This window comes from Temnothorax curvispinosus, unplaced genomic scaffold, assembly GCF_003070985.1.
Source record: "Temnothorax curvispinosus isolate PA1 unplaced genomic scaffold, ASM307098v1 QBEX01011856.1, whole genome shotgun sequence".
Taxonomy (NCBI): Eukaryota; Metazoa; Arthropoda; class Insecta; order Hymenoptera; family Formicidae; genus Temnothorax; species Temnothorax curvispinosus.
Window position 1 is genome coordinate 367,117 of NW_020221636.1, and position 11,468 is coordinate 378,584.

The 11,468-nt window shown below is 34.7% G+C and overlaps 2 protein-coding genes and 1 pseudogene across 2 annotated transcripts in view; 2 read left to right on the forward strand and 1 right to left on the reverse strand.

Annotated features, from left to right (window-relative positions):
* The first annotated feature begins 704 nt into the window (after window positions 1–704).
* Window positions 705–6,227, forward strand: LOC112461882 (protein unc-45 homolog B-like). The gene is given in 7 exon segments (XM_025027294.1): window positions 705–801; window positions 1,619–1,672; window positions 2,820–3,149; window positions 3,243–3,674; window positions 4,065–4,455; window positions 4,458–5,502; window positions 6,035–6,227. Coding segments are annotated over 6 exon segments (2,433 nt in total). The 5' UTR covers window positions 705–801; window positions 1,619–1,630.
* A 690-nt stretch (window positions 6,228–6,917) lies between these two features.
* LOC112461864 lies at window positions 6,918–7,496 on the reverse strand (annotated as a pseudogene).
* Window positions 7,497–7,635: 139 nt separating this feature from the next.
* LOC112461865 (protein unc-45 homolog B-like) overlaps window positions 7,636–11,468 on the forward strand; it is a 12,513-nt gene continuing 8,680 nt past the window's right edge. Inside the window, 5 exon segments of the mRNA XM_025027272.1 lie at window positions 7,636–7,702; window positions 9,195–9,458; window positions 9,759–10,088; window positions 10,171–10,605; window positions 10,995–11,339. Coding sequence (XP_024883040.1) covers window positions 9,207–9,458; window positions 9,759–10,088; window positions 10,171–10,605; window positions 10,995–11,339 — 1,362 coding nt within the window. The 5' untranslated portion in view covers window positions 7,636–7,702; window positions 9,195–9,206.

Below are 11,468 nucleotides of genomic sequence, written 5' to 3' on the forward strand. Positions count from 1 at the left end.
TTAACTTGGGTATTAACCTTTCCGTTTCTCTATTTTTATCAGTAGCTCAAATTCTTGTATCTCTCCTTCGAATAAGGCTGACCAGAGTTCATTCGAATCTTCGAAACTGACGTTCAGCAATCTAATTTCCAAGTCAAGAAGCTGAAAGATATTTGTAAGGACGATCGAGCATTAATTAAGTCAAAAATTTCTAACACGTCAGTCCTTAATTTACGTCTTGCTCATCGCGGTTTGAATCTAATGGAAATTCCTCCCCGCTGATGCTTCTTTCGTCCGAATTATTTTTTTAAAATGTTATTCTCCAGATCCGCTTGCCGCACAAGCCTATGCACTCTCTTAAAAATCTCCATAATTTTTTGTTTAGCAGTCAGATCGTTCTGCTGAGATTCCAATTTTTCCTCGTTGCACTACTTGTAGAATCTCTCTTGCTATATACCTACCCTTGACGATCGCACTTGGTGCATCTAATACGAAAAGAAAACGCATGCGATTTAAAAGAACTACGTACACGCGGTTTGAAAAGAACCTCGTACGATTTCTAGAGAAAATCACGTGACGCGCAACGTTGTGCCTTATTAGTTAGGCAGGTCACGTGGTTACGAAAAACCAATCAGAATAAAATTCTATTCTAGCGAGACGACTCACGATGCTCCTATCGGATAATCCCCACGGACAATGCTTACCGTGGTTTAAGTTACTCCTTGAAAAGTCCTACTATCGTAAACAATCATAGAACAAGTACAGAAAGTTTGAGAGTGCTCGAGCGACACGAGAGAACAAAAGGAAAGTTATATCCGACAGGTAAAGGATCTACATTCTGTTCTGTTTCGTCGACGATCTAAATAAAAGCTTGCGTGTGACGTGATCAAATTCGACCTAATAAAAAGATATTCTTAACAAACGTGAGATTATTACTTTTTACCTGAAAATATCTCAACGAATCGTCGAAACAAGTAGGGCGTAATGTTTCATCTCCGCTTGCACGCTATTGTACGACTTACTCAAGTGAAACGGTTAAACCATACGAGTCAGTAATTTCATTGTAGGGACAGTACACGAGTTCACCTAATTGAGTTGCAATTAGAGCATTAACATAAACGCGTGGTTAGAAACATCTCATGTTATAAGAAGAATCTCTTGTTGCATAAAGAAACAACAACGACAAATAACATAGCATCTATATTTTATAATAAATCATAATTTCATAATAGATTCCAGATCCAACGTACTTTTACGATGCGATAATAATATTTACCTCCTTTATAAAACTGAAAAATTAACTTTCGTGTAATATTATCTCGTCGACTTTGACTTACGAATCTAAAATTTTTGTTGCTCGAGACTTTATTTTCTTATGCTTACCCTTACGCCGCCGGTCTGTTTATATGAAACATGTAACAAACTGGTTTTAAAAAATCAAAGAAAACTGGATGTATAAAAAAAAACAAAAAAACAAATACTCTATTGACGGCACGTTAAATGCTCTCATATTTGCACGTAATTATTTAGAAATAATTTTATTCTCTATATATTTCGCAATTAAGATAATACATATAAAACATTACAGAAAGTCTTTCCATGTTAAAACATATAACGGATCATGTATTTTGTGTTGTAGAGATATTTCACCATGGCAGAGTCAGATTTGACTGCACAGGAATGGAAAGAGAAGGTAATGAAAAGTTTAACATAGACGATCAAAAGCATTGAGTAACTACACGAACGCACTAAAATTACTAAAAGAATAAGGCAACTTTGAGAAAAGAGTGTTCTACAGAAATCGAGCTGCAGCTTATTTAAGGGGCTTCCCTAGTGTGACAGAGCCTAAAATGAATGATTTTTAAAAGGAAAGCGACAAAGCCAATTGATGAACAACTTTTCCCACATATTTTACTATATTTCAAGAGTGCATACAAATTTTTTCAAAATTTTATATCTGTTATTAAGCCCGTGCCAGCCATTTTTTTTGGAGCGCCGCGAAAAAACGGTGACCACGATTGCAGCCGTTGTAGTTATCTGAAACAAAAAAGCAAAAAGATTCTTAATCTACTTAAGTGTGGCTATCGTCTGAACTAGAATAATGAAAAAATATTGAAAATTTAAAAAATTATAGCGATTATAAAATTATTTTCAATAATTCAATAATTCAATAATCGCTATAATTTTTTAAATTTTTAATATTTTTTCATAATTCTAGTTCAGACGATAGCCACACACAAGTAGATTAAGAATTCTTTTGTTTTTTTTGTTTCAGATAACTACAACGGCTGCAATCGTGGTCACCGTTTTTTCGCGGCGCTCCAAAAAAATGGCTGGCACGGGCTTTAATAACAAATATAAAATTTTGAAAAAATTTGTATGCACTCTTGAAATATAGTAAAATATGTAGGAAAAGTTGTTCATCAATTGGCTTTGTTATTTTTTTTTTTTTAAATCATTCATTTTTAGGCCCCGTCACACTAGGGAAATTCCTTAAAGCTGGGCGATTACAAAACAGCTATTAAAGACTGCAACACTTCATTAAAAATATGTTGTAATAATTGTATCGCGGATGTCAAACGCTATTAGGAGCGTTAAAGAGATTCGAGGTGTACTGGATATATTAATAAAAGTTTTTATTTCTCAAAATATTACACATGATTTGACAAATTGATTTAAGTTTGTTATTTTTATTATATAATTATTAATTGCTATTTGATTAATAGCATACTCGCTATCTAGATAGAAGTTACATAATACAAATATTATCGTTTACCGTTAGTACATTTTTATTACACATTATTATGTTTAAGAATACGCTTATTTTTACTTTGTATTAGATATCGCAAATGCTCGATTTAGTATTTAACGTGAGCGCAGAAAAGGAGAAACGTGAAACCGCTATGACCGATCTACTTGTGCTCGTACGTGACGAAGCTAGTGCCAAGGAGATATTCCAAAAAGAAGCTGTATCAAAAATCGCAGAACTTATAAAAGTTGAAAAGAATGAAGAAGCGAACTGTAGCGCGATTCGTATTGTGGGCGAGTTATGCAAGAACAATATTAAACAAACCGAGTCCATTATGAGATATGTCGGTTTGCTTTGGTGTCTGGAAATCATGAACAGCACATCTCCAAAGATAGTCAACGCGTCTGAATATTGTTTACAGGTTGATATTATCAAACAAATAAATAATACGTACATTTATACATATTTACACATATTTTAGTAATTAAAATATTATTGTATATTTTGGTTTCAGAACATATTGAACACTTACAGCGGCATGAATAATGAACGCGATTCAAAACCCGATAAGACTTTGTGCGAAACACATAAGAATGAACTTGATACGATTCTGTCATGCTTATTGAATAGCGTAACGAATAAAACAATAACTAGACTTGCTAGAGACGCAATAATAGAATTTATTACGCGTAACATTCATACTGCATTAAACTGGGCTGAACAATTGGTCGAGCTTCGCGGTTTGCAAAAATTATTGGAGATAGCCAGTCAATTGGAGAAATACGAATCCTTGTTTGACATAACGTCTTCCACGCGAACTATAATCAGTATGTGCTTAGCAAAGATATATGAAAACATGTACTGTAATGGTGATAAGAGGATATTTATCAATGCCATTAAAGAATTTATTGATGATAAATTGCTTAAATCTGACACAGAATCCAAAGTATGAATTTTGTAACTTTGATTTTTTTCTAATTATTTAAATTATTTTAAAATAAAGGCTCCATTATCTCTTTAACCATAGCATTATGCTTGAGAAATTTAAACTCTATATTTTTAAAACAGAAATGTGTCAAAAAAGATTTCTCTTTCAATTGTCGATGATGTATATTATTCTGTATATAATATAAATTAAAATACGATTATAACAGTCAAAATTTATTGAAATATAATATATGACTTTGGCATCTATCTTATTTTCTGAAGCATAATTTACTAAATATTTCTCTTATTTTCCATCAAAATTGAGTAACATTGTAGCTGCCTTGATTTCTTTTTAATCAAATATTGTTTTACGTAAAAATTTATAAATTGTAAATTAATTCTTTTACAGGTGGGCATAGTAGTGGCGATAACAACCTTAATATTCGGTCCGTTAGATGTTGTGGGAGCAGTTATCTTTAAGCAAGGGATTTTTCAGATAATCCTTCGTATGTCAAAAACGGATGACGTGTTGCAACAAAAAGTGGCTTGCGAGTGTATCGTTGCTGCTATGACCAAATATAAAAAGGCCAACTGGTTCATATGTCAATGTATAAATATATTGGAGAACCTGTATCAATCTAAGGATGACTCAATACGGGTTCGAGCGTTAATTGGTCTATGCAAGATAAGCAAATTTGAAAAAAGCATTTTACGCCGTTACACGACTATCGAACCGTTCGCAGATGGAGCGACGAAGAAATTGGCCGAGATTTGCAGAAGATTCTTGATTAATCCCAAAAAAAAAAAGATATGAGAAAATGGGCCGTTGATGGCCTGTCGTATCTCACTATTATCGTCGATGTCAAAAAAGAGTTGATCAAAGACCGACAAGCCGTTAAAGCGATGATCGAGCTCGCCGAGACTAACGATCAATCGGTTATCTTCGGCCTGATCATTATATTGGTGAACTTGTGCGGCATTTATGATGTGAAATCTGAGGAAGATCTCATACCCGAGTTGATAGAACTTATAATGTTTACCAAACATTATTTTCTCAGCAGAGAACCTCAGCTCATCTTAAATGATGACGAATCCCATAAAAATAGACAGCGCGCGTTAGTGGAAGTTGGTGTGATCAGCGCTCTGGTGAGATTAGCCAAAACAGACAACCAGAACTGCAGGCAATTGATTGCTCTCGTTTTCTCCGTGATATGCGCTCAAGAGAAATTGAGAAAAATAGTTGTTGAACAAGGCGACGTGAAAGCATTGTTGTCGTTAGCGCTGAATGGCACAGACAAGGGAAAGAAATCCGCTTCGCGAGCCTTGATGCATCTAGCACTCACAATAGATCTTGAGGTTGCATTTCCCGGTCAGATAATGATAAAGGTTGTTCAGCCGATCATAAATCTCCTGAATTCGAAGTTTTTCGAAAATATCAGATGCGAAGCTTTAACAGCTTTGTGCAATCTAGCTAGCGTCAACAACAGCATGCGAGAACATATATTCAAGGCAGCAGGATTTGAGAAAATCGAGGACTATATGCATGACGATAACGACAAGTTGAAACGAAAGGCCGCACAACTCATAAACAATTTGGTTTTATGCCATGAAGTTGCTATCCAATATTGCGAGCCGACACCTTATCGAGTTGGGTATCTTACATTATTATTCGAGGACAAGGATGAAGATACTGTTAAGGCAGTGGTTGGAACAGTGGCGATACTGACGATGGTCAGCAAAAAGGCTTGCAAAGAAATAATTTATTCGGATTACTCGCTAAAATTCCTACACAACTTAAGAAACATCCTCTCTAATCCAAACGATGATATACAACTTAAGGGGATCCTAAAGTGAAGGCTGAACTTCCTCGACGTCGATAATGTCAACATTTCTAATTCTGTTTTCTTGTCATATATCTATATCTGTCCTTGTCTAACGAGAGGCATCTGTCTTTGTTCGATTACTGCGCCATCTTTTGCCACACGCAATATTGCTTATCCTGTCAACCTGAATGTGCTTTTGCACATATAAAAGTTATATAAAGTAATCTTTTTTTCTAGGTTTTCAATCTTAGATCTAATTGCACGATATTGTTCTTAAATGTTGTCCCTAGGTCATGCCGGTCTAATTTTGTGGATATTTATCGTGGAATTTTTGTACAAAGCAAATATTGTCGTCACGTATACCAAAAATTAACAAAAATATTAATTTTTTTTCGTTTTCGATATAAATTTGACCACCATGACCTAGATTTTGATGCGTACTTTAATTCTAAACAAGAATTTTGCATTTCTATAAAGTCAATTAAAAAATTAGTGCTAAGAAAAAAAGCCGGTATTACAGACGGCTTTAGGATCCTCTTAAGGGTTACTATACCGAAATTGCGTTAAATCTGATGAATTGTTCGAAAGACGTCGTTGCAAACGACGATACCATACTAAACGAGGAGTTCGAGGAATTAGCATCCCTTGCTTTAAAGGCTGCTGCGGAATGGGATGACGAAATCTACGGAAATTTCGAAGGAAACGAATCGGCACAAAGCACTGATGGTAATATGGAACATGTCGATTAAGAGAATTATATGTGAATGTTAATTGAAATCCAAATGTCATATCAATAAAATATTATTTATTATTGTAATAAATGATAGTACAGTGTACAGTATAATTTTAATAAATAATAAAACTTTGCATTTACAAGACATTTGCTTCAACGCTTTTTGCTCAATAATATTTTTACTTCTTCAAGCACTAAAGTATATTCTTTCTCGACAAGCCCGCATCGTTTCGCTATATCTCGGCGAAAATCTATGAATTCTTGATTTCAGTTTTTGCAGGTTAAAATTTTTTTCTTCGCTGCTGCCAGGAATCAAATTAAGCTCGGAGAGTGCCGCGGACGTATAGACCGTTTTCATTTCGACGCCTGATTCTTGCAAAGTGGAAATTAATATTAGCGCCGATAAAATTTGTTCATTTTGTGGCAATCAATCTCTCAACCTATACATATTTTATAATAATATATTATAATGTTTACATTTGTATTCATATATAGGTGTACGTACGAGCTACTCACACTTTTTACGTATTCTACAACGGATTCAATTGCTGAGAGATTCATCCTGGAAGATTTCAGTGTTTCTGATGTTCTCACAGATAGTCACAAAGACATGGGCTGCAGTTTCCTGGGCACATTTAAAACAGTACCCAATTTAGTAAAGGCATTTTCCACGGCAAGTTTTCTACGGGATTAACTTATATAGGTATCAACTTTTCCGCCTCTCTATTTTTATCAGTACCTCAAATTCTCGCCTTACTGATTCCGATAAGGCTGATCAGAGCTCATTCGAGATCTTCGAAATTGATGTTCTGCAATCTGGTTTCAAAGTCACGAAACTGAAAGATATACGTTCGTAAGAACGAGCATTCATCAGGAATTTCTGAAACGTCGACCCTTATTAATTACCTCTTGCTCTATTCGTCTGAATCCAATGGCTATAGTCCTCGCCACTGGTGCTCCTCTCGTCCAAATTATTTTCTAAAATATCATCCTCCAGATCCGTCTTCCCGCACAAATCCGTGCACTTATTTCCATCATTTTTTGTTTAGCAGCCGGATCGTTCTCCTGAGATTTCAATTTTTCTTCATTGCCCTACTTGCAGAATATCTCTGTTCAATCCGTATGATTTGTACCACTCAGCTTTGCAATAGCTTATGCCACATCGCATATCTATACAGACGCTCGCACTTGGTGCATCTACGAGAAGAAAACGCATTTAAAAGAACGCAGTTTGAAAGGAATTTCGTAAGATTTCTAGAGAAAGTCACGTGACGTGCAGCGTCATGCCTCATTAGCTACGCCCGCGCCGATTACGTTGCTACGAGAAGCCAATCAGAACGAAATTTTATTCTAGCGAGACGGCGCACGGTGCTTCTTTCGGATAATGCTTGCCGGTTTAAATTACTCCTTGAAAGGTCTTAGGACTGTAAACAAGCATAGGAACGTTGGCTCAAAGCGACACGAGAGAACAAAGAGGAAGCTATCCAACAGGTAAAGGATCTACATTCTGTTCTATTTCACCTACGATCTGCATTAAAGTTTGCTGCGTTTGACGTGATCCAATTCGATATAATACAGGTATTTGTAACAAACGTGTGTGTGTGTGTGAGAGATTATTATTCTTCGCCCAAAAATACCTCGACGAATCATGGAAACAAGTAGGGCGTAACGTTTCATCTCCGCTCGATCACGCTATTGTATTGACACTCAAGTGAAACGGTTAAATCAAACGAGTCAGTAATTCCATCGTAGAGCTATTAAACAATACACGAGTTTTCCTGAATGAGTTGCAATTAGAACATTAACACATAAACATACGTTTAGAAATATCTCATGTTATACGACGAATCGAAAACTCCTTACACAATGCAAGGCGATTACGATAGGGATAGGGATAGCGATAGCGACAAAATTTTCAATTTATCGAAAGCCGTGTCTCAATGCTGTAGCTTTGCCTTTGTCGGCAACTTTGTCGCTGCCGCTATCACCTATTGTGCAAGGGGCTTAAGGAGCTTATACATGCTACATGTTGCATGAAAAAAGAGCAACGCCGAATGAGCACCCTAATTTTATAATAGATTCTATATCTAACGTATTTCTATACGCTAATAATGTTTCCCCTCTCTTTTGTAACTGAAAAATTAACTTTAGTGTGCTGTAATATATTTATCTCGTCGATTGTGACCTCTTAGGAATTCAAAATTATTATTGCTCCACTCTTCATTTTCTTATGCTTACCTTTATGCCACCGGTCTGTTTACAAGAAACACGTCACGAACTGGTTTAAAAAGACAAAAAAAAACGATGTATATATAAACCGAAAAACAAATACACGATTGACGGCAAGTTAAATGCTCTTATACAAAAATGTCGAGATTTATCATTACTTAAATAAATTCCTCATACGTCTCACGTAATACGCACGCCTTTCCCAGACACGTTTTCATCAAAGAATTTAATAAATTCCTGACGCTAGAAAGAGAGAGAATCCCTAACTTTTACAGCAAAGCGTAATTTTATCTCGCGATAAAACGAAATAAAATGAAAATAGTGTCAACCATTGCCGATCTAAACTCGAACTTTTGCGATCAACAATAATTGAATTAAAGTCAGCGGGTCGCGGAAGGGGGAAGTATTATTCAGTCTTAATTTAATTCCAATACTCCTGCTTATATGGAAGATGATTGATGGACAATAAACCTATCTTTCAATGCTAGCGAAAGTTAGCTCTCTCTCTAATATAAAAATGTTGGCAACTGTTGTTTACAATTTATTTGCAAATCTCACACTAGAAATTGCATTGTTGTTTTTAACTGCAAGTTTATTTTCGATCTATTAATGTTTCATACTTGCATACAATTATTTAGAAACAGTTTTATATACTCTGCTTTTTACATTTGAAATATAAAATATCACAGAGAGTCTTCCTACATATATATATATTAAAACATATATATAATGAATCATATATTTTGTGTTGTAGAAATATTCCACCATGGCAAGAGTTATTACTGCACAGGAATGGAAAGAGAAGGGTAATGAAAAGTTTAACAAAGGCGATTGGTCAAAAGCATTGAATTACTACACAAACGCACTGAAACTAGAAATAGAGAACAACGCTGAAAAAGAAGTGTGCTACAAAAATCGAGCTGCCACTTATTTAATGCTGGACAATTACGAGGAAGTCATTAAAGACTGTAACAGTGCGTTAAAAATATGTTGTAATAAAACAAATCCTAGAGCCACGGTAAATATACATAACTATTAACAAAAGTTCATCAACTTGCAAGACATATTTAGTCCAGATAATATGAAAATTATAACATAATTTTTGTACTAGATATATTAGTAAGAGTTTATATTTCTCAAAATACTACACATGATTTAACAAGTTGATTTTTACATAATTGTTAATTGCTATCGATTAATATTCTACACTCACTATATATAGATATATAAATTACATAATTTAAATATTATCTTTCACAATTATTTACATTTTTATTACAGATCATTTAAGAATATGTTTATTTTTACTTTGTATTAGATATCACAACTGCTGGATTTAGTATTTAACGTGAGCGAAGATAAAGAGAACCGTGAAACCGCTATGATTAAATTGTATACATTCGCACGTGATGAAACTGGTGCCGAGGAGATATTCCAGAAGGAAGGTGTATCAAAAATCGCACAACTTGTGAAAGTTGAAGAGAACGAAAAATTGATCTGCAACGCGATTTATATCGTACGCGCATTATGCAAAAACAGTATTGTTCGAACCGACTACGTTATGAAATGTGTCGGTTTGTTATGGTGTCTGGAAATGATGAACAGCGCATCTACAGAAAGAGTCAACGCGTCTCAAAGTTGTTTACAGGTAAACATTATCGAATAAAATACGTGCAGTTATCATACACGTATTTCAGTAATTCAAAATTTATTACATATTTCGGTTTCAGACTATATTGAACATCTACAGCGGCATGATTAATAAATACCGTCCAAAACCCGACATGAGTTTGTGCTTAAAGTATAAGAGTGAAATTTACATGATACTGTCGTGCTTGTTAAATAGTGTAACGAGTAGAACGATAACAGGCCTTGCTAGAGACGCAACAATAGAATTTATTACACGTAATATGCATCATGCTGCGTTAAACTGGGCCGAACAATTGGTCGACTTTGGCGGTTTGCAAAAATTAATGGAGGTGGCCACCCAATTGGAAAAACACGAATCCTCGCTCGACATCACGTCTTCTACTCGAACTCTTATCAGTATATCCTTAGCAAAAATATATGAAAACATGTACCATGATGCTGCTAAGGAAGAATTTATCGACGCCATTTACGAATTTATTCAGGATAAATTGCTTAAATCTGACACAGAATCCAAAGTATGAATTTTGTAACATCGGATTTTTTCTAATTATTTAAATTGTTTTAAAATAAAGGGTCCATTATCTCCTTAACCATAGCATGCTTGAGATACTTAAACTCTATATTTTTAAAGCAAAAATGTCAAAAAAGATTTTTTTTTCAATTGTCGATATTGTATATTCTGTAACTTACGTATTAAAATACAGTTATAACAGAGTTTAATCAAAATTTATTGAAGAATAAGACTTTGCCATTTTTCATATTTTCTGAAGCATAATTTATCAGAGATTTCTCCTATTATTCATCAAAATTAAATAAAACTAACTGTTGATATTTTTTAAATTAATTATTGTTTCATAAAATGTACAAATTAATTTATAAATTGTTATCATCGATTGTCTTACAGGTGCGTGGAGTAGTTGCGATAATAACCCTGATATTCGGCCCGTTCAAAATTGCAGACGCAATTATTTTCAAAAAAGGGATGATTGAGAAGATCTTCGCTATGGCGGAAACGGATGACGTATTGCAACAGAAAGTGGTTTGCGAATGTGTCATTGCCGGTGCGACTAAATATAATAAGTTCAACGAGTTCATAAATAAAGGTGTAAATATATTGCAGAAGCTGGATAAAACTAATAACGATATAATTCGGATTCTAGCGTTTTTGGGATTGTGCAAGTTGAGTAAATTTGAAAAGTATTACGTTATCCAACCGTTCGCGGGTAAAGCGACGGACGAATTGGTCAAGGTTTGCAGACGATTATTAATAAATCCCAAGAAAGAAAAAAATATAACAAAATGGGCCGTTAAAGGCCTATCGTACCTCACTTTCGACGGCAACGTCAAAGACGAGTTGATCAAGGACCAACAAATCATT